General features: G+C 38.5%; 1 protein-coding gene across 1 annotated transcript; it reads right to left on the bottom strand.

The window, feature by feature from the left end:
* Positions 1 to 23,662, bottom strand: LOC100890170. The gene is made up of 12 exons (XM_030993076.1): positions 23,161 to 23,662; positions 14,356 to 14,516; positions 12,239 to 12,383; positions 10,435 to 10,524; positions 8,996 to 9,373; positions 8,338 to 8,448; positions 6,805 to 7,011; positions 5,571 to 5,927; positions 3,754 to 3,849; positions 2,340 to 2,405; positions 1,435 to 1,596; positions 1 to 1,021 (listed from the first exon to the last, which is right to left on the bottom strand). The coding sequence occupies exons 2-12, from the start codon at positions 14,494 to 14,496 to the stop codon at positions 396 to 398; spliced, it is 2,379 nt and encodes a 792-aa protein (XP_030848936.1). The 5' UTR covers positions 14,497 to 14,516; positions 23,161 to 23,662; the 3' UTR covers positions 1 to 395.
* Positions 23,663 to 24,634: the final 972 nt, after the last annotated feature.

The raw sequence follows: 24,634 nt of genomic DNA, 5'->3' as shown, positions 1-24,634 counted from the left end.
TCAGCAGATTTGTCACTGATTTGTGTCATTTGTCATTGAAAAAAGGCTTTATGAAACGAGTCCCTGCACTGAACACAGTTGTTAGGGATCGTAGGCCTTAATAGCTGCTCCTCTACCAAGTAGCTGCTTTTCTACCAAGAGTATGACAGAGCTGGTCATGTTCTTGAAGTAGTCTTTATTGTGACCTGCTCCAGATCCACGTCAATTTAAGGAGGTATTTCCACTACTGGGCCCTGTCTCATAAACAGTTCCGATTAATCGTAATTTATTCAAGGTTGAGATCAATCCAAACTTTGTACATAAAACATAGGAGACTGCAAACTTGCAATTAATTGGAGGACTAATTTCTTTTACCAGACGGGGACTTTGTGTTCAAACCAGGTCCAAAACGTTTTCTAGCAATCTGAAGTTGCTGATTGGAGTTTGTAGTGAGCAAATATTGTTGGTCTTTCCACGAGAGCTTGTGGACCAACTGTCATAATGACAATGCAATGGCTCAAGTATCTGCCCGTAACAAGTTCTCTGAAACCCGGTTTACGATCATCAGATGAAGAAACCGATAGAAGTCTCTGGAAGTCATCATCATCCCCCTTCAAGACTATGACATACTCGGTCATGGTGTTCTTGAAGTAGTCTTCAATGCGGCTTGGGTTCAGCTTGAAATCGCGGCATACACGCTGAGATGCTATAGCGCCACCTACGGTCGTCCCAGGATCTATATCCGCAACTTTGAGGACGTAGAGAACATCCACGTTCCCCAGTGGACTCTGCGGATCCTTTTGCATGGCCCAATCGTAGCCGAGTTTCTCTGCTACCATTTGCCGATCCTCGTATCTGCCAGCCTCGATGAAAATACGGCTCGGAAACTCCTTGTCCTTCGTGCGATTGACAACTTCATCTAGCGTTGTTTCTTGGCCAATGTCAATGTGTTGTCGGTTGGTGATGACCCGCGGAATGACGGTTATGTTTCCGGTTACAAACCGGTGTAGGTATTCGTTTTTGAAGTGGTCTTTTATTAGTGCTAAATCGTAAAGAAGACATATGAAAGATATGAAATAAATTTAACATTATCTACACAAATTATAAAGGTCAACATAACAGTATATCTCTAAACCTTAGAGTGTACTTTTAGGATGATTCTTTGTCAAACGATTCATTTTTATTGTGGGCTCTTATAATCAACAAAGTATTGTTTCCAGGAGTCTATGCGGGTACGTAAGGCAAACATTAACAATTCATCAAAGAGACAATGGATGACTTAAATCATGTGTTAGACATGTGTCTTTCCATTGAGTGATATGGAAACAAAATGACACATCCATTATGCTAAATATCATGAAACGATGTCCCTCTCACATATGTTACGTCAAAGGCAACGCTATCGCTGACCTTGTCCTGCGTCAACAACATGCTCAACCGTCATTATAAACCTACCTATCCATATGGTATCTGCGATGTCAGTTTGGCCTATTTCATTAAGAGCCTGTGCTAGTTTTATCAGTCCAGCCGTATGGCCCGTGTCACGATCTGTCACACCATAATGGGCTAAGCTGTCCCACGTACCTTCAAGGACAGAGAAGTCTAGGCTGTGAAGTACTAGAAAGGATAAATAAAATAACGAAAAAACATTTCAATCAACTGTAGACGTGCTGTAGTCGAGTGGATACGTCGCTGGACAGTCGATCTCAAGACAGAGAAAGATAATAAGAGGAAGAAGAAAAGAAAATGTGTAAAAAGAAGCAGAAGGGGAACAAGATGCAGAAAAAGATGAAAAATTAGATAAAGAAGAAGACGAAGAACACGAAGAAGAACATGAAGAAGATGAAGAAGAAGAAGAAAAGAGAAGAAAGTAATCGAGAGGAAGAAAAGCGAAAGAAAAGAATAAAGTGAAAGAAATAAGAGAAAGAGAAAAACAGGAGAAGATGGTGGAGAAGAAGATGAAGAAGAAGAAGAAAGAGGAGAAAATGGAGAAGCAGAAAAAGAAGTAGAAGAAAAAGGGGGAGAAGATGAAAAAAGAAGGAAAAGAAGAACGTAAGGAAAAGAAGAAGAGAAGAAGGAAAGTGTGGATATAGTGGTGAAGGGGAAGAAGAAGGGGCAGAAGAAGAAAAAAGAAGTAGAAAAGGAGAAGGTAAAGATTAAGGAGAAAAAAAGAAAAAATAAGAAGAGGAAGAAGACATGTGAATGAGAAGAAAAGGAAGGAGAAGAAGAAGAAAGGAGAAGAAGAAGAAAGAGAAGAGAAAACACAAATAAGAAAGTGAAGAAGATAATAACGAAGAAGAACAAGAAGATCAAAAAGAAGAGGAGAACAAGGAATAGAAAAGAGTAATTTCTTATTTCACCTGGTATTGTAGAAGTTCCCTGTCGCTTGTGAGATGCACGCTTGACGGGATCTTTTTTAATGGGATCTACATAGATGTATGAACAAATAGGATACAACTGTGGTTGGAATACTAATTCAGATAATCTTTAATATTGCTTTCATCGATCAATAAAAGTTTCATTCATAATGCAGTACACATACAAAATAGTTTGGAATGAGTGCTGTACACCAACAGTTGTGCGACTGAACTCGTCGATTATCAGGACAGCTGGTTTTAGACAGGAGTTTGAAGAAATTTTCATGAAATATTAAAAGAAATAAAGTTTCACGACTATGTTGGACAACATTATATAGGACAAATATCTACGAATGTTAGTGCTTTATGATATATTTGTTCCTTAAATGCAAAGGCTTAGGTGACAGTGTGGTTGACGCTTGGCGTCCGGAACCAACCTTCCCCCCCCCCCCCCTCTTCGTTCCTATCCTACTTCTAGTTTAGATCACTTATTGTGGTGCCCAAGAAAGTAGATTAGAGCTTATTGACATTATACATTCTTCCCCTGTAGTTCTCGTAACTGCTGATGTTGAATAGCCACCCAGACTAAAAGGGTTAAATTAAGAAGAATATGCCAGTGCGTATATGACAGAATTATATCAACACAATCGGGAAGGGGGGGGGGGGGGGTAAAGGGGCGCTGAGGATCAATCCCTCACCAAAATACGCATTTCCTCAAATATCAACCATCCCTTTATTGTTCGACTGTGCATTCTTCTTTCTTTGAAGAGTGTAGAGCTGCTGTGTGCAGTGCATGACAGTACTACATTCCATGGCTAAATAATCATGACAAATGGGGTATCACTTCAAAGGCCATTAAACACACATTTTAGTGATACTGAACATAGTGATGATTATGCCATTACAAGACATAATCAAGTTTCTAAAGAGGGTTTTAGATGGTAATGATATTTGTTCTGTTAAAGGCATCGTTTAACAATGTTAAATCTGAGATGCATGGCCCTACGTGTTACCAGTGTCTGTGATATGATATTGAAGCCTTAAAAAGATTGCGCTTCAAAATAATCATTAAGTGCCTCAAAAAATAAAAAAGATCTTTGAGTGACCGGTTTTACCATACTCATTTTCCCCATTAGACTGTAGTGTTATGAAAACCGTTTGGCAAACGCAAAATTTGGTTTCGATTTCCAATCATAAATATCTTGATAATCAGACAGGCGATCTGCCTGTAAAAGTCATGGGGTGGTTCCTGACTTACCTAACGGTTTATAATTATCATTGCAGCATGAGCTTAATCCAGGATTTTGTTTCAGAATCTGAGACAAAGTTACCCAATCCCTTTAAGAAAGACACATAAAATGACAGATTTAATGTTTTCCTTATCGGATTTTGAACTCCGTTTGATAGAAACACTCACGTGGTCTAAGATGTACATCATCATTGACGTATGTGTGATCCCCTTCTAAATCCACTGGAGGCGGGGAAGCTTCAAGATCGCTCGGAATCCTTTCATCTACAGGAAAAGAGAACTGTATTTCATGATTCATACAGGTAATACATTCTGGTAATAAACGCTATTCGCAAGAAAGTCCGAAATTTATTTCGAACTTTACATCATGCGGACGTAATCAGGTAATTCTCCTGTGAAATAAATAATACGAGATATGTGTATACAAGGTCAGGTTGCAAGTAGCAGCTGTACTTTACCTTATCATATTTGGACTTTATTATAGAATAACCAACAATATTGGCACAAACATATCTTTGTTTGATGTTTTGCCTGATGTATCAGATATATTGAAATCTCTGTCTAGTCGGTAGCAAATGTTAGCTTGGACTAAATCAGTTCCGTATCCAGACCTTTGCACCGGGAGGGACAATGCATATGAGGTTACGCTGATAGGGCCTTTTTTATTTGCACGACGATAAAGTGAACTGCTACGTGTGACGTCCATATAAGGCACTATGATGTCCTTTTCAGGCACTGCCAGTGCCTTATAATGACGTCACATGTAGCAGTCCACTATGTTGACATGCAAATCTAAAAGTCCCTAATGTCTACAGAACGAGGGTCCACCCAAAATAAATGCTGAATGTCACTGTTCTACTATCGGCAGAATTTGTACACTGTATATCTTAAAAATATGTCTGCGTATCCATTTTTTTCATTGGCATAATAAGAGAAGGCAAATTGGCCCCATGTCTCGCCTTCGAATGCGCTAGTATTCTAAATGGTCCATGGGAGTGTTTCACAAAGACAAGGATCGACTTTAAGTTGGACTTAACTATGGCAGGCTGTTCATGTCACTGTTTGCTCTCAACATTTTTGAAGAAAAAAACGTCTTAGATATAACTCCAGTTTACAATTTAATACCCTTTTCACATCTACCAAATATTGCTTAACCCCGGGAAATAGGTGGGGCTAAGGGGGCTCTTAGCCCCACCAATTCCTTCCTTAGCCCCACCAATTACCCGGGGTAATTTTAGCCGGCTTTCTGTTCACATTACGTTTTGCCAAAGTGGGCTAACCCCACAAATAGTACGGGACTATCTGGCCCTGCAAAATAGCAGGGTTAGCCGGGCAATTGCGGGGTTAGCCGGGCAATTGTGGTGCTAAGCTGCGTAGTGTGAATCCGAACCGGGCTAAGGAGAAGCGGGGCTAAGCAACAGCCAATCACAGACAGCGTGGTCGTGTGGTCGTGAATTTGCATTTATCGCGCGCTATGCATGCAGTTCACGTTACGCATGCATGCTCTCTGTATTGACGTTTAGTCTTTTACGCGGGTTTTTCCCCTTCATTTAGTCGAAAGGCGCATGCGCGGTAGCAAAAGCATTAATATTCATGAGCTATCGAATAGTCCGGGGCTAAGGCGAACGTAGTGTGAATCGCGTGAAATTTCTTAACCCCGGCTAAGCACATAGTCCGGGGTTAAGAAAATAGATGTGAACAGCAAAAAAAATAGTATGGGGTTAAGGATAGTATGGGGTTAAGGATAGTCCGGGGTTAAGAAAAATAGATGTGAAAAGGGTATAAGTAACTTATTTCTTCAATAATAAACTATCAACAACAACAAGTTATGTACATTTGTGACGTCTCTTGAAGGACCAATGGTGATAGCAACTAGTGGCATGAACGGCCTGCCATAGTTAAGTCCAACTTAAAAGTCGATCTTAGTCTTTGTGAAACACTCCCCAGGAGTGGTGATTGCTGCTCAACACATGGGTCACACTTACAGAGTGGTTCCTCTATAGCTGGTACATCTTCTTGTATACATCCCAGTGGGTTCGCCTGTCCAGTCCGATGTATGACTCTTGCGTAGTCAGGGTCGCCAGCATCCTGTTCTGGGAGAGGGCGCGCTTTATCCTGCAAACTAACGGTGTGTGCGTACGTACGTTGTCCAGACATGGACTCTTGGCTGTCCTCAGAGGGTGCCGGTTGGGGGTAATTCACGTATCGTGGCAATGGTGAGACTTGGGTAGCTGTAGCATCGGCTGGTCCTGGGAGTTTGGCTCTCGAGAATGGATGGTTCTTCATGAGTGCCTTTAAATCACAAGAAGCTGATGCCCGCTGCAGGTAAGTCCTTCTTTGTTCTGAGTTAAGCAAGAAAGAATGGCAAAACAGAAAACAAACAAAGAAAGCAAGACAGATATATAGATATATAGATCGATAGGAGAAGAAGAGGAAGAAGGAAGAGAAGAATAATATTAAGCAGTTAACGAAAAAGAAGTAGAAGAAGAAGAAGCAGCAGAAGAAGAAGACAAATAAGAAGAAGAAGAAGGAGGAGAAGAAGATGAAGAAGATAAAGAAGAAGGAAAAAAATAAAGGAGACCCATTACGATACCAGTAGTAGCATTTATTTATTTATTTATTTATTTATTTAAAAAAAAAAATTATTCATGATTTCTTTCACCAGCGTAGTTTCATTCAGTTCCACTCGAAGCCAGTGGACCTGCTTTTCAAGAAAACCCTGCGTAATACAATAACAGTTTAACAACATAAGTATATACTGCAATAATTACAAATTGTACATACATGTGAAATATCAAATTAAACATGGGTCTAAAAAAAAATCATTTAATTCATACAATATTTATTATCAATTATTTAAAATACAAAATAATACTGAATTATTACACTAACAAAACCACGTCTAAAAACAAAAACAAAACAGAGAAAGAAAACTCCAGAACCACACTAAACAGAATAGAAATACTAAAATAATTACAAAAGGTATAGAGTGCAGTAGGCCTATTATGTTCATTTATCAGTCTTAAATTTACTTATTCGGAGAATCATGACAATTGTTCATTAATAATTGGTGACTCGGAGGGATCGATCAATACAAACTTGATAAATCAGATTATATTACCTTCTATTGCTAATGGATTAACCTTAGATTAAAGCACATTAAGATTTAATAAATAATTATAATTAGGATACATCTAAATTGGTGGAAATGTAACCAACCTTCCCTTTCGGTTTCTCTCAGCTCTCCTCGCCGGAGTTGTTGGGCTAATAAAGCGGCACCCACCGACTCCAAAATCTCAGCCAAATCGGAAAGGTCATCCATGCAGGGACTGTGCTTTGATTTCCAATCAAAAAGCATATGTTCGAATACCGAGCGGCTATTCTTGCCTTGGATTCGGAGATCACTCATCTCAGGCTCTGTTACACCTAGGAAAATGATGGTTGAAATATTGGTAAATTACTATTACTGCGACGTTAATACTATTTGTTGTGCTACTGTTCTACTAACTACTACTACTACTACTACTACTACTACTACTACTACAACTACTACTACTACTACAACTGCGAATACAACTAGAATTAGAACTACAGCTACAATGTACCACTGCTGCTGCTACTACTAGTATTGTTACTATTACCGTTGCCACTACTATTACTACTACTACTACTACTACTACTACTACTACTACTTATACCACTACTTCTACTGCTGCTGCTAATACTAGTGCTACTCGAACTAATACAACTACTACCATTATCTTCTATATTATTACTATTGTTATTGTATTAATTTCATGGTTATGATTAGTAAAGGTAGTAATAGTAGTATTTGTAGTAGTAGTAGTAGTAGTAGTAGTAGTAGTAATATTAATAATAATAATAATAATAATAATAATAATAATAATAAATAATAATAATAATTATTATTATTATTATTATTATTAATAATTTTAATGCTAATAATAAAGAAGATAATGGTAATAGTAGTAGCTGGAGTATAGTTATTATCACTTTCATAATTTAACACTCTTATTTGGAAAGAATTGTACCTAATATCGGGTAAATTTTAACGTTCATATAGTGTATTTATGTTCATTAATGTTACAATGTTATTATTATTATCATTATCGTTACCATTATCATTATAACTACTATTACTATTATTCAATTATTGTGATCATTACAATTATTATTGTCTTTATCATTACGAGTATCAATCTCTTTATTTTTATTATCGAGGGTAAATCGAATTTACCAAGTTTTGAACCAACTATAGAGTGAGCATACTAGCATCTAATTATTCAATGATTATTATAATTATCACTTCGAGTCTGCTTCTTGTTATTATTTGCATCATGGGTAAATCGAACTCACCAAGTTTTAAACCAAGTAGAGTGAGCATTTTAGCATCCATTTTTTTTTTACTACTTATCATTACGGTTATGAGTATGATTCTTGTTATTATCCTCATGTGTAAATTGAACTTACCCAGTTTGAAACCTAGTAGAGTGAGCATATTAGCATCCAATATTTTACTAATGATCATTACGATTATGAGTATGATTCTTGTTATTATCCTCATGGGTAAATACAACTTACCCAGTTTGAAACCTAGTAGTCTAAGAGTGGGCATACTAGCATTCAATTCCTTAATGGTTATTAAAATTATCATTATGGGTATGATTCTTGTTATCATTATGAATATGAGTATGATTATTGATACTATTACCATGTGTAAATTGAACTTACCAAGTTTTAAGCCAAGTAGAGTAAGCATATTAGCATCCAATTCTTTGGCTAGTCGGACGATCTCAAAGTTATTGACTCGTAAAGGTGCCGCATTGGAAGATGCCGAGCTTGCTGTAAGAAAACATTACCCCAAGCATTAATTAATTGCTCATTTATTTCTTAATAGATAATATAAATCGTAATAACACTAAAAGCTCGGTGTTGTATAGCGCTCATGTCTCTCGGATTTCATTCTCCCCTGGTGCTACACAATTATTACCCCAGCTTTAGCATGGCTGCCATTTATGACGCTCTAGTATTTCAAGGAATTAATTCATGCCAGGTACCCATTTACCTCACCTGGGTCGAGTGTGGCAAATGCAGATTAAGGTGTATGATTATTATTTATTTATTGCAACCAAAAAGTTGAGGTTTGATTTCAAATAAACTTAATGTCTTGCCAAAGGACATTAGTGCCGCGATGGTACTCGAACCACGAACCATGTGATCCACATTCTGGTACCGTATCCACCCGAAAATTAAAAAAGATCATGATTTCATTTTTGTGTGCACAATTTCGATTTCAAGAGATTTCGCGCCTCATATACCTAATTATTATTATCATCATTATCATTATTATTATCATTATTATTATCATTAAATTGGAAATTGTACAAACCTTCATCACGAAAGAATTGGATGACCCGTCCAAACTCTTCTTCAGAGAATGAAGTTTGAAGATAAATTGTAGACTTCTCGATATCAAATGAAACATATTTGCATATGATCCGCTTAAGGTCTTCTATGAAGTGAATCTGTTGTGACATCAGCCTCGTTCGTAGTTCCTTGACGCCATCTTCATCAATAGCAGCCACGGTGACCTTAATACTACTTCCGGGTCCACTCTGAAGCTGCATCCGGATGAGCCGAAGCCCGAGAGCATGTATACAAGCACACAACTTATCGGCGAATTCGCAGGGCATAGAGAGATTTGCCAGTATGAGTGAAGGATGTACCAGCCCCTCTCTCGACTCCATTGAAACATTGAATGATAGTTCTGTAGAAGAAATGGACAGAAATTATGCCAGTGAGTAAGACAGGGTAATAATTATTACCGAAAACATAGATAGGCATGAACTAGGCCTATCTTTTTTCTTTTGAAGTATATTTCCATTTGATTTGATTTGTGAAGCTCGCATATACATAACAACTCAATAGAATAGCACTAAAGACAATATACAAATATACAGTGTCTTGAGAGGTTCTGGTTAAAACTATGCGCAAGAGGTGACTCCAATAGCATTATTTGTTGAGGGGTCCATAGTTTAAACCAGTACCTCGAAAAGAAGGCATGGTATATTTGTTTTATATCCTGCAACAAAATAAGAAAATTTCATAAATCACAATTTTTATTAAAAAAGAATTGAAGAATAAAAACAAATTATTAAATTAAGATTTGAAGGGGAAAACAAATAATTTCAAAAATAAACTAAAATGTCAACTCCCAAATAGTACTTTTTCAGAGTAACCTTAAAATAGTTGAAATATTTCTGGTCATGTGACGAGCTCTCAACCAATCAAAGTCCAATAGTTTTGATGCAGGATATAATAAAGAATGTATAGAGCATAAGAAAATCAACATTTACATGTACTTGACAGTACGGTCCGTTAGACTTAGAGAGCTTATTTATAATGATGCCCTTTTTACGAAATCAGTATTTAGCATGTAATTGCAAATTATTTAAAAATTTAGAATATTTCCAGTGATGTTTAATATCAGAAATATACATTTCTTCTACTTTAGTCACCTATCTTTTTTTCCGTATTCAATTTACCTGAGTTTATATCACTGTAGTTAAGATAGTATGAGATATTTTTATAGAATAAATCATGTGTTTAAGATTTGATTTACAAATTAAGAATATTTCCAGTGATATATGAGAAATATACATTTCTTCTACTTTTATCACCTATCCTTTTTTCCGTATTCAATTTACCTGAGTTTAAATCACTGTAGTTAAGATAATATTATAAGATATTTTTATAAAATAAATCATGTGTTTAAGATTTGAAATGAAAATACTGATAGACTCTAACAAAATATTTTAAAAAGCTTACCTCTTTCTTTTTGGCAACTTCGAACCTCATACTCGAATTGTCTTGATGAGTCACTGACTTTAATATGATGAGGTGGTACAAAGCAGACTTCTGAGTATATAAGAGATACGATGAAAACATGGGGGAGGGGGGGGGGGGGGTTAATACTGACAAGGGGCTATACATTAACAATAATGACTGCTTCGTAAAAAAGAAAAGAAATCTTTACCAATTAATCAACTTAAGTCGTATTGTGACAATTACCCCCTGGGCAATCACCCCCCCCCAAGGGCAACTACCCCCGGAAAATTTACCATCGAGGAAAAATTACCCAATCCTGAAAGTAATTCCCCTAGGACAATTGTCACCCCGACCCCCAGGACAAGCAAGGACAGCCACCCCGAGGACAATAAGCTCCCCCCCCCCCGCCCCCGTAAATCACCCCCTGTTATTTAATAATAATAATAGCCTAATAGTCCACTCGAAATTTTATTAAACCGAAACGGAAATTGTTTTTGCCCAATTGATCGTGAGCCCGGCAGCCACTGAGCAGCGCCAGATCGACGTTGCTCTATCCCTTATTGTTGAACGCCAAACAAGGTAGCAACAACTCCCATCTTTTAACGTCTTTTGGTATGACGCGGCCGGGGTTCGAACCCACGACCTCCCGGTTGTGAGGCGGACGCTCTACTGACTGAGCCAACACTCTGTGAAAGGGAAAGTCGAGTCTGATAATCAGTTGGTTTTGATCCTCGGGGGTAATTGTCCACGAGTGGTAATTTTAAATGGTAGTTTAGTGGTTTACATGGTTACAGCAGTTGTCAAATTATCTACTGATAAAACAAACTCATAATCGAAAAAATAACGCCTAACTTCAAAACAAAATGTTTCAGTATATTCTTGAAAGACTTTAAGGATAACTATTCTCCATTACATTTGGTCGAGAATGGTTAATGTTTTGCATATACAATTTAAAAGAATAAAGCTTTATTGTTAATGTCTGGGAAATCAAATAAAAAATATTGTTATTCGAATTCATTTCATTGTTGAGAAGAGAGCTATGGAGGCCTTTGATAGATTGATACGTAAACGGGCAGTCCCAAAACTAATGTAACAAATTTCAACAATGGATAAACAAAATGTACATAAATAAAAATAAGTCAAGTATAAAGACATTTGTTGACCCCAAGTATTCGATGAAAAATACTGAACTGAAAATAACGGAGCTTCGTAGTAAAGCAATATTTGAAAGGAATAGTATATATTTCTTCGATTTATAGTATCTTCTCTTTCTCATTCTCATTGTTTACTACTCTTTTATATAATATTAAAAAGACATCCTATATAAAAACTTCCAAAAGAAAAATCGTAATAGTAATTGTAGAATGTTTCATTCTTGCTCGACGTGCGAATATATTAACCATCGTATTTATTGGAGCAACAGGCAAATTGACAACTGATTCCGTCATTTTACATATTATGCATGTTCATGTATGTAATATCGGTACAAACAAAGCACAGACATGGGACATAGGTGTCTTCCCGCGAGGATCGAACCCACGTCCTCCGAATGTCGAGTCAAGTATTTAAAACCACTCGACCACGAAACATGTAAGTGTAGCGCTGGCCTGAAACAAATTGGGTGTACTTACTTATTATACTGTAGATAATGTTTAAAGACACAGTAGTGGGCTGTCATGAGTAATTCGATACCATTCAATCTTTCGATTCAGTAAAAATGCGCAGGGGGAATTTTATTGCAATTCATAAAATATAGAAATTCATGTCTGAGCGATATTTTCAAAGAGGCATATGTTTTGCTTACCTGTGTTGATAAGGGAATACGCCAGGTCCATCTTTTTCATTGCTTTGAACTGGTAGGCTAAAAAATTCCTGGCGTCTGGTTTGGTGAAGGTAGGATGTATGCCAAGCCAAGTGACCAGCATCTTGAAAATGCCACGCTTAATGTTCTGTAATGTTTGTGTGTAGGGAAGATAGAGAGTGGGAAGGGATTAGGGGCTTTTAATTAGTGTTTAGGAGAATAAATGGGGGGAGATGGACGGGAGCTTAGTGCATGGGAAAGGAGAGCGGGGAAAGGAGAGCGGGGAAAGAGAGCGGACTCGTTAGTGTTTGAGAAACGTAGATAGGGCTAGGGAAATACAAATTGCAGAGAACGGCTGTTGTTGCGAGACGTAAGCACTACTCCTTTGTTTATTGATATATCTTTTGATATTCCACATACTAAGAATCTTGCTCTACGATTGGCCTAAAGTAAACCACGTGAGGAAAGATAGTTCGCCCATCATTGATGGGAGAAGAAAAGTTCGTTGCACTGTGTAGATAGTAGTACTATCTACACAGTGCAACGCCCTTTCACTGAAGATAGAAGTACTATCTACACAGTGTAAACGCACTTTCTTGTAATATGCTGCGTATTGCTCTCCTCTTTAAGCGCTTTTAGTGTTAGTACGCGAACTATGCTGGTCACACCTCCATACTGCATGCACTGTACGTATCGTACACCGTTTGCTAGCTGTTAATTGATGACTTGTTGCTCTAAAATGACGGAAGAAGTGAAATGTTTCCGATGTGGAATATAAAGCAAATAATCACCTTTTGGTTTCAGGCGATGGCAAATTATCACTTCCTCGGCGATCTGGGGGAAAGATAGCTACATCCAGATCGCCTCGGAAGTGATAGTTTGCCCCATCACCTTCAACAACGGTAGTTATTTGCATACTATCTTTATCAATTAATGCTTTGTTTAAATGTATTTATTGTCTTATAATACTATACAACAAAATAACAGTTTATAGGTGTGACACGGCACTACACTGCAGCTCTATCTCTTGTGGAGTTTATGAGGCCCTGGTAATGCACCGTAAACGCGTGCCTAGAAATCTGGTATTTCTGTATGAACGCGTGAGCAAGCTTAACCCTAATAGGGCCGGGCTATTTGAAGTCTTAGTAGGGCCGGGGGGGGGGGGCATTATGGCCCCCCCCTTAAGATCTCGGCCGCGAAGCGGCCGATCGCCGCGAAAATTTGCACACATGTCAAGTGAAGTGTAAAGAATAATATGATAATTTCAATTTTTTGAAAAATTCTCTCATTTGCATATTTATGGTAATTTATGCAAATAAAGTCATAAAAATCACATTTTTACCCATAAATCATATATTATTCATATTTAAGCATTCTTTTTCACTAGATATATTCATTAGACCATTCTGAATAATAATACGACAAAAAATTTGGAAGAGCCAGCTTATTTCTTATGCTATCCCTTGTTTTGATAATTTCTTATGTATTTCATTGTTTTTTTAACTTATGCATTTCATTCATGTTTTTGTTGTTTTATTTCATATTTTACTACATTTCAACTATTTTGATTCCCAAAACAACCACCTAAACTTTAATCAAGACCCAATAACCCATGTTTGATCTGTTTTTAGGAAAAAATGACTTTGCCATACGTTTTGTACACAAATCACGAAAATGAGCGATTTTCAGGCTGACATGCAAGGACAAAAGGTCACGTGACCTTGTAACCGTAGGTCCGATTTTCAAAAAAATTATTTTAAAAGTTGCGCAAGGCTTGAAAGAAAAAAGTCAGCGAGCGGCGGGGCGCCATCCATATGCGTTCCCGAGCAATCAGAAAAATTGTGGAGGGGGGGGGGGGCCATAATGGCCCCCCCCGGCCTTATTAGGGTTAAGCTTGACGGACAAAGAAAGAGGACAAAATATACAGTTCCTCGTTCTACCCTTAACAATTGCTGTGGTAGACAAAGGAACATACCTTCACTGCTATTATGTAAAAATGTGTTTTTTACATAATAGCAGTGAAGGGATGTTCCTTTGTCTACCACAGCAATTGTTGAGGGTAGAATATGAAACTGTATATTTTGTTCTCTTTCTTTGTCCGTCATGTTCATAGTGCTCACCCCTTTATGTTCTTCTTTCCACTGCTCTATCTCGGGAAACTTGAATCCCAGATGGACTCCGAGGGTTACCCAGTCATTGGGACTGACTTTCTCTGCCACCTGGTAAAGTTGCATCTGTGTTAGCTCCATTGTACCCGTCATCTTCAGTGGATCATAAATATCTGTAACGACAAAGATTTAAAGGGTAACTTTGTTTCATATTCTGAAACAAAATCCTGGATTTAACTCATGCTGCAATGATAATTATAAACCTTAAGGTCAGTCAGGCCGGAACCCCATGACTTTTACAAGCCGATTGCCTGTATGAGTATCAAGATATTTATGATTGGAAATCGAAATGAAATTTTGCGTTTTCCTAACGGTTTTCATAACACTACAGTCTATGGGGGAAAACGAGTATGGTAAAACCGGTCACTCAAAGAGTTTTACTCTTTTGAGGCACTTCTTGATCATTTTGAAGCGCAAATGTTGAGGGCTTCAATATTACACCATATCACAGAGACTGATAGCACACATGGCCGTGCATCTCAGATTTAACATTGTTAAACGATGCCTTCAATGATAAAAGGGAGTTTTCGCAAGTTCAACGCGGACGGAGAATCTGTGTGATTCGTGTGCAAAATCGAGAATCTACTATAAACAGCGGAGTGACCGCTGAGTTATTGAAATCCAGAACGGGTTTTGGCCAAAGCTACGGACGTTCTCAATGACGCCCCAAGTGAGTTAACATCTAATCAGCGAGCTTGTACCAAAGATGGTATTTAAACATGAACAGATTTAGTATAATTAAAGAAATATCGGATCAATAGACACAATTAAGCGGTTTTGGTGTAGACAAACATTTTGAGTTGATACTTGTGCATTGTAATCTTCAGGGAAACGAAAGAGCCGACAGTTTAACTAATCAAGCTACTTAAAGAGAACATATAGATGTAACTGTACCATGGAATAGATTTGGATTAACTAATCACATAATCAGTGGGAAACAATAGAAGAGAATGATTCCTATTTCAGATCCATCCATATATATATATATATATATATATATATATATAACGAGACTTATCTGGATTTTGTTAAAATGATGAAGATTATTGAATCAAATGAGTTAAAACTAACTTTTCCAAGGTGATGTAAAGAGCAAATTGTATAACATTTGTTTTACATTATTATATACAGGCGTATACGACAATGTTTATTTTGTATTTATATTGTTTCATGCTCGCCTTCTCTCTCTCTCTCTCTCTCTCTGTCTCTATCTCTCCCTCTCTCTCTCTCTTTTTCTCTCTCTACCTCTCTCTCCCTCTCTCTCGGAGAGGAAGAAAGGGATAAGTATAGTTTAGCACTGCACAGTTAACCTTTAGTAATACTCGGCCCGGTTTACGGTCAACACCTAAATCATTGCCCACACCATCGGTCACAACCAACGAAAGGAAGCTGTGAAACTCCATTGAAGGAGCAATATTAAAGAAAAATGAAACACTGACATGACTGAATCAATATTTGAGCCAGAGAAAAACAAACAGTGCAATCTAGTTATCATTGATGATTATGATTAACTCGAAGAACAGTACGTATAGCCAGGCGGAAATAATCTTTTCAGCCGGATTGGACAGCCTTAAAACCCAACAACAATGACCACAACAGATTGTACATTTTAACGAGACACTTGGTGAAAGATTATTTCTCAATCATAGGGAAACTGATCTTTGCTCATCGCGTTCGCTTTATCCCATACATTTGTACTTCTTGTGTAAATATGGGAACGATCTTAACATGTACATGATAATTATGATAAGGGAGGAATGTTTGTAGTAAATATTATAACAATGCACCCGTCTACGACAATTACAAGCTTTCGTTTTGTAATGATTCCCAGCAGTGCGATCAAATAACACCCCTTGACCTTTGACCTTTCATTAATCCAAGGAAGGGAGCACTTCCTCATAATCCTGTTTAATTACCATATCTTCAATAACATTAATAACATTAATAGCATGGGCCCGTGGTTCAATATCATTATTAAAACTATTATTACTTTGGCAAAGGCAAGATCAAGAAACAGTGAATACAAAAACAACAGTAAGATTTGAGGTGAGTCAAATAAAAAACTATAACCCTTCTTCTTTTCCAATCCGTGTGACGTTACAAATATAAATAGCACAGAATAACAGGAGAACCCTTGCAGCATATTACTTCTCATTTTCAATTTGTAATAACCTGAGTATAAAAGAAGAAAGCAGCCCCTATATGTGCCCCTAAAACGATTTCAACTCCCACTCTATAAAACTCGAGTAACTGAGTGACATTTTCACAAATCTATTTGAATACAATCTGATCGGCGTCCGACATTTGGGCGGGATTGAATGTTAACTTGTAGAAATGTGTATTTTAATGTTATTTAGTGTTCCATTTCTAAGTTTTGATCATGTAATTGCTGTCTATCTTAGACAAGTTTATACCAACACATTTTATTACATACATCGTCTAGGTAGGTTATAAATGATAGGTTATAACTTCTTATTTTTGGGGTAATGTTACCATACTGCTTCTGTTCAGAAAATAAAAATAAGCTGATAATTATTATAGTCACCACTCATGAGGAAGTCATCAGGTGAAATGTAATGATATGTTCGTTTTATGGCATAATAAACATTGCGGTTGATTGCAAAATATGAATGAATACAATATCGTCACGGATGAATTTCGTATCCTTAAGATTTGATGTATTAGTATTATTAAAGGTATAGACCAGTTTTGGAAACGCCCCCTCTCAAAAAAATTAAATGGAAGCTCTTATTACCAATCATGTGAAAAAATATGCCGGAAACCGCCTACTAATTGATATATTTGGTAAATGATTATATCTATCCGGACTGGATAGATATCGTGTAGTCCCATATACATCTTTCTGTGTACAGTGCCCGTAACTTTACCTAGACTGGGCCAAATTTCTGATAATTTTGATGATTCCAGAACCTTGCAGTACACACCAATACTTAAATGCTAGATGATCAACCTTTTCTGATCGATTCCACAACGTTTCTATCACAATACAATTGCATGGCCAAAACTGGTCTATACCTTTAATGTTAGATCGAGCCTTTTCTTCTCTGGATAGTGTTTTTCTCTTTAATAGGGATTTTCCCTTTCTATACAAACAAGTCAAAAACTAAAGTTTGCACCGACGCTGTGCAAATAGAGCAGTGTTTACTCTTTCGAGCTCTGATAAATAAATATTCTTTGATAGTTTGACATTGGGGTCAAAGATTCAATGAGTTGTAATTCATACTCGTCAAAACATTAAATTGTTGAAGAATCTGTATCAAAGCAATTGGGAAATTTCGACTGAGTGATGTGATGCAGGCGCGGATAAGGGGGGGGGGGCAAATTTGAAATTAATTTGAAATTTAGTGTGCTGAAATTTGAAAATCGTGCCGGCCAATATTTCGCTCAGTGGGGGGAGGGGGGGGGGGAGCGGTAGTGAGTAGCGGTAGCGGTAGTGAGCACTATGTTATTTTTGTTTTTGCTCCCTTAAATTTTAAAATCGCGCCGGCTGATAATTCGCTCAGTGGGTGGTGGGGGGGGGGGGGGGGGAGTAGTGAGCACTAATTTTGTTTGGGGGGCCATCGAAAATTTGAAAAATCGCACCCCCTCCTCCCCCCCCCCCTTGAGCGCCAGGGGGGGGGGGGGGTGCATCTCCAGAAAAAGGTAAAATTTTCCTTGTTATTGATAGCAGAATTGATTTGTTTCATACAGGGATTGTATAAATAATATTTCAATAAAAATTTACAGTGAATGTATGACTGAAAGCTATATTAAGGGGAAAAATACATTTTCGATATTTTTTAGGGGAGGAAACCTTGAAGAATACGTCACAGAGTTGTCAATTTGTCTTTGATTGATTGCAAATTTGTTGTTAATCACAACTTCGTTATTTTTAATCGGATCTTGCTCAAAATTTCACTGACATGTTCTTATCTTTTTTTAAGCTTCTGCAAAAATCAAGTTAATATCAAAGTAGACTTCGCCTTCACGTAAGCACCTCAGGTAAAAACATGAATCGCAAAAAATATTATTTGTATACACTTATAGATGTTTACCTTGTAATCTCCGTGATTAATTCTGCATGTCTTGTATAGAGGGTGTCTCAGAAAAAATACACCTAAAATTTAACTCGCAAATTCTATAAACTAAACATTTCAGGTAAAGACAATGTGGTACAATAAAGCATTTAGATGTGCTGTATTACCTGTACTCTAAAGAGAAATCAAATATATATTATGTGAATTTGTATGTATTTTTTTTTATTGCGAACCTTGAATTTGTCATATTTTGCAAATAAAGCACAGGTAATAGGATCCATTGATGCACCCTGTAACAGGGGCGGCGGAGCGACTTTCAAACAGGGGTGGGGGAACCAAACAAGGGCAATTTCTGGAGAAAAAAAGGGCACCCACAAAGGATATCTCAAAAGCGAAAATATATAATTATTTAGACATTGGTATATACATGTACCCCTTCATTGTGATTTTATTATGTAGGATGCTTTCAATATATGTTTCTCTTTATACCTCATACAAGATATTGCTTGGGTGTGATGGTCTCAATATTCATTTGCGAGCGAGAAAACATTTTAAGATTTGTGAGGTCGCAGTAGGAATATTACATCTTGTAAAGAGGAAAAAACACAATCCTGATGGGGTTATTTATAAGCACATTCTCATAACGGAAGACTGAAAAGACCTTTGATAAGTACAATAATTATATCAATTTTAAATGCGAGTGAGCGTAGCGAGCGAGCTTTGGGGAAAATTGCTGTTAGTCGTCTTAAATTAGGAGCGCCTTTAATGATGAGTGGAAAAGAAGACACTTATCGAAAGGGGTAAGACATCTATTTTAACAGAAAAGGAGCACGTGTCAAAGTACAAAGAGTAATTATCAGAGGTGAAAGTGGGGCACTTCATATAGGCTACCTGAAAAGAGGCACTCACCAGGGATGACAAAACGCACTTATGAGAATGATGAATGGGCATTTGTCGACGTAAATGTGGCACCCTTCAGATTTTAATAAGGGCATTTATGAAAAGGTGATATGTTCCTTATCGCACCTGAAAAGGGGCACTGACCAGATATGAAAAGGGGTACTTATGAGAAATAAAAAGGGGCACTTATGAAAATGAAAAGGGACACATTTCATAGGCGAAAAGGAGCAATTATGAAAAGGGGAAGGAGCTCTTTTTTAATGGGGGTACTTATTAGAAAGGAAAAGGGGCACATGTGAAAATTAAAGGTACGCTTATCGAAGTTATTGATAGGGAAGGGTCACTTCTTACAAAAGAAAGGGGGCTCTTGTCAAATAAAAGGGGCATCTCTCAAATTTGAATAGGGCACTAACTAGATATTACAAAGGGCACTTATGAGAAAGGAAATTGGACACTTTTCGCACAGGAAATAAAAGGGACCCTTATCATAGATACAAGTAATAGGGGCACTTTTCTAATTAAAACGGAAGCTTTTCCTATGTAATAAGAGACACTCTTTATATGTAAAAAGGGTCACTTTTGGGTACTTGAAAAAGTGGAGGGGGCACTGAGGGGCACATGTGAAAATTAAAGGTACGCTTATCGAAGTTATTGATAGGGAAGGGTCACTTCTTACAAAAGAAAGGGGGCTCTTGTCAAATAAAAGGGGCATCTCTCAAATTTGAATAGGGCACTAACTAGATATTACAAAGGGCACTTATGAGAAAGGAAATTGGACACTTTTCGCACTTGAAAAAGTGGAGGGGGCACTGAGGGGCACATGTGAAAATTAAAGGTACGCTTATCGAAGTTATTGATAGGGAAGGGTCACTTCTTACAAAAGAAAGGGGCTCTTTTCTATGTAATAAGAGACACTCTTTATATGTAAAAAGGGTCACTTTTGGGTACTTGAAAAAGTGGAGGGGGCACTGAGACCCCTACCCCCCCCCCCTCCCCCGCCCCGAGCGTCACCTCTGCGCTTTAAACTACTTCTGGTCTCAGTTTTCCATGGGAATCCATTAACTGCAACAAACATCTGTTATAATTTCCGGATAAATTTAACTCTGACACACCACGCACAAAACGTCAACAAAAAATAATAATCTTTGGGTGCATTATATTACTATTCATTTGATAACTCTACCTATATCCAGGGGCGTCGCTAAACCCTTTTCAGTTGGGGGGGGGGGGGTGTAGAGGCCAACGATTACCGACAAAATTAAATGTCCAATATCTACAAATTTAACGCTATAAACCCGGGGCCGAAGGCTAAATTGTTTGTCCTATGGACTATCTATGCGCAAATGGTCATTTTCCTCGACGACATAAATATACGAATTATTTCGTCAACTTAGTCAGCATCATAGCTGATATATTTTAATGCAGGCACGGAGCTAGGATCTTATTTTAGGGAGGGGGGTAGTGAGCAAGCGAATCACTTAAAGAGCGCTCATTAGGGGGGTGTGGGTGATGGGCCTCTAAATTATTAGGGAAAGAAGACGATTTATTGTACCTTTCTCGACTGTTAATCCTTGTCCGAAATGAAGTTCCCCCCCCCCCCCCCCTCCCGCGCGAAGCGCGAAAGCTTTGACGTTTCATTAAATTATTATGAAAAGAAGACGATTTGCTGTACCGTTCTCAACTGTTAATCCTTGTCTGAATTCAGTTTCTCCCCCTCCCGCCCGAAGCGCGGAAGTTTTGGCGTTTCATTAAATTATTAGAGAAAGTAGACGATTCGTTGAACCGTTCTCGACTCGTCTAAATGAAGTTTTCTCCCTTCGCGCAAAGCGCGGAATTTTGGGCGTTTCATCACAATATAGAGTAAGACGATTCGTCGTACCGTTTTTGACTATTATTACTCCCTATTCATCTGAATTCAGTTTCCCCATCTCGCGCGAAGCGCGGAAGCTTTGACGTTTCATTAAATTATTAGAGAAAGAAGATGATTCGTTGTACCGTTTTTTACTCTTAATAAGCCCTTATTGTCTGAATTCAGTTTCCCCCTCTCGAGCGAAGCGCGGGAGCTTTAACGTTTCATTAAATTATTAGAGAAAGAAGACGATTCGTTTCTACCGTTTTCGACTCTTAATAAGCCCTATTTGGTGTACTGTTTTCGACTTTTAATTCTTATCTGAATTCAGTTATCCCCCTTCCGCGCGAAGCGCGGAGGGTTTGGCGTTTCATTAAATTATTAGAGAAGGTAGACGATTCGTTGAACCGTGCTCGACTCTTAATCCTTGTCTGAATAAAGCTTCCCCCTCCCGCGGGAAGCGCGGAAATCTTTGGGGGCGTTTCATCACAATATAGAGAAAGGAAGACGATTCGTCCTACCGGTGTTGACTCTTAAACCTTGTTTGAATTTAGTTTCCCCTAAAATTTCAAACCTCTGATATCTTGAGCTGATATTAAAGGAAAGTGAAACTTCGAGAAAATACAAGTATTGTAGTTGTAGTCACTCTCGAAGTCGTCACAGCGGATAAAAAGTCACAGTTCGTAGTGAAAAAAAATTGTCGGCCGACCGACAATATACATCTCACCGACTTCAAACTTCTGCATTGATGTAGTACACGAGGATCGAGCAAGAATACCGACACAGCTGACCCGACATAGCAACATATTTACCCGTGTCTTTCTTGATCCCTCGACGAGACGACTCCACCCAACAACCCCCTTCTTTCTTTTACTCCCACTCCTCCTCTCTCAGGCTCTTACCTCTCCTCTCTTTCACCCCCGTTTCTTTTGTTTCCCTTTTACTCTTGTTTTCTCTTTTTTCCCCTTTTCTTTCTTTTCCTTTCTTTCCTCTCCTCCCTCTTTTTCTTTCTTCTCTTTTCTTTCCTTTCTTTTCTTTTCTTTTCCTTTCTTTCCTTTCTTTTCCTTTCTTTCTTTTCTTTTCCTTTTCTTTTTTCTCTTCTTCCCTCTCTTTTTTCCCCTCCCCCTTTTCTCTTTTTTCCCGACGGCAGCGCAATTTTACCGACAATATCCTGATAGGTGGAGGGGTGTCGCACCCCCACACCCCCCCCCCCTTTGGCGACGCCCCTGCCTATATCAATCATTTTTAAGTGAACAATACCTTCGACATTTACCCACCCCACCCCCTCCCCCTCTTCCCTCCCTAACTGTTCTTGAATAGAAACTAACAGCTGTCATACGTAGCCTGTTTTAAATTATTAAATGTCTTGAACGCATCCCAGTTGATACCTTCTTTGAACACTCGACAAGCAACACAAGAGGCCACAGTCTAAAGATCGTAAAACAAAGATGCTCAACGAAGATTAGGCAGGATGCATTCAGCCAACGAGTCATCAATGACTGGAACACACTTCCTGAAGAGGTGGTCACTGCTACCACGGTAAATGCCTTTAAAGCCAGACTGGATCGAGTATGGAAGGACAAGCGTTTCTGCTCCCCATACGAGTAGAATACCCGACGCAGAACTGAGCCAGACAAACTTACCAAGAAGACACCCAACTACGAGAAGGAAGAAAATGAAATTGAACTGGAAGCCGGCCCGACTGCTGAGGACACAGCATTCTTCCAGAATCTCGGGTAAAGATAAAGGTAAAGGTGTCAATTCAAATCAACCTTGGTTTACATTTACATGTATAATAAGTCTTGAACATGTTGAGGTGGCGATTAGATATTGTTTCTCATATAAACCGCGAAATTATATTTTATATTTAGCTATCATGCAGGCCCGTTTAGAAAAGAAAATCCTAGCAAGACAAAATTTACTTCAGTTTTATTAAGTCTTGAAGGGGACAAAATTGCTGGTAATACTCACATAGTTAAAAATCAGCTCATTATATCTCCGCCACACTTCCGGAAGGTCGGATTGTTGATGGAGAAACGCCCACAATTCTCGAAAACCAGTTATCTTGCAGAGGCGAGATAATGTGCAACATGTGAATCCCAAACGTGTAGTGTATAATCCACTTAGAAAGGTCCAAGTTGTACTATTCCCCTTTTCTCAGGGTTTTTCCCTAAATGACAACACGAGTTCGAATCGCGGGGAACTTCATGTACTTCTAGTGTGGTGGACTGGTAGCCGTCAAAGTACGCGTGCCTGTCCTGCACCCGAATTCCAGGCCGTTCAAACAGTCCGCCCTACCACAGGTAGCAGACACAGAATTATACTCGTGTTATACCATGCCTATGGTTATACCAGTGCGTTATACTTGGCTGTACCATGAACCCTGGGCCGCGTCTCACAAAACCGTCATAAGTACAAGTTCCGCGACATCCTATTGAAACGCGTGTTAAACTTAATACACGCATTTCAAAGGGATGTCGCTAAACGTGTTCTTATGACGGTTTCGTGAGATTCAGCCCAGGTTAATACACAGCTCGTGACATATATAGCAGCGCATCAGACTGTGAGCAATTGTATTGGCCTATTGTATTTACCCATATTCTATTGATCTAGTGGAGTTTGTTTAAATGCCCCATACACAACGAAGAGCCCGACGCTAGAAGGTTACTTACAAAACACAATTCATGGGGCGCGACGGCTCACTGGTAGAGCAGTGGACTTGTTACCGGGTGCAGTGGCGGAACCAGGGCGGGCGGGGGGGGGGGGGCGACAGGTAAAAACAGGTTAATTTTACCTTTATTTGGAGACGGGCCTCCTCCCTTGGTGCCACAAAGGGGGGGGGGGGGGGAGGGGGTGCTTTTTTAATGTTTGTTTTGGGGAAACAAAAAATTAGTGCTTAAATACTACCCCCCCCCTCCCACCCCCGCTTATTCACCGGCTAGCTGTTTCACCACCTGTTTGGCCCCCTCCCTGCCGGCGGCTGGATCAGCCCCTGACCGGGAAGTTCCAGTTTCGAAGCTAATTCGATGCACCAAGTCGCCGGGAGAGGACTAAAAAAGGTGCCGGTCCCCTGGTTGCAGGCATTTTAGTAGTCATCAAAACAAATATAGTTCTACCCCTCCATCATAACACAATCAATGTGTTTGCAGTAAAGCAGTCAGCTTTTAAATGCTCTAAGTACAATTGTTCGTCGATCATCCCCCCAAAATAGTTAGAATGCAAATAAACATTGAAGCATTTTGGCCTATATCAAGATTGTAGAAACCATGGGTGGCATTCTCGAAAGCGGACTAACTTTAGTCCATGGTTTAATTCACAAACTAAGTATGCAATGCCAATTGTCCATATGAATATGTTTTTGAATAGTTTAATCTGTCACTAAATTAAAATAAAATGTAATAACAAAATTAATAAACAACAACATGTCTATGATATAATTATGTTA

Source organism: Strongylocentrotus purpuratus, unplaced genomic scaffold, assembly GCF_000002235.5.
Source record: "Strongylocentrotus purpuratus isolate Spur 01 unplaced genomic scaffold, Spur_5.0 spur5_scaffold_20, whole genome shotgun sequence".
NCBI lineage: Eukaryota > Metazoa > Echinodermata > Echinoidea > Camarodonta > Strongylocentrotidae > Strongylocentrotus > Strongylocentrotus purpuratus.
The sequence above is the reverse complement of the archived record's forward strand: the minus strand, read 5'-3'. Positions and strand labels throughout refer to the sequence as shown.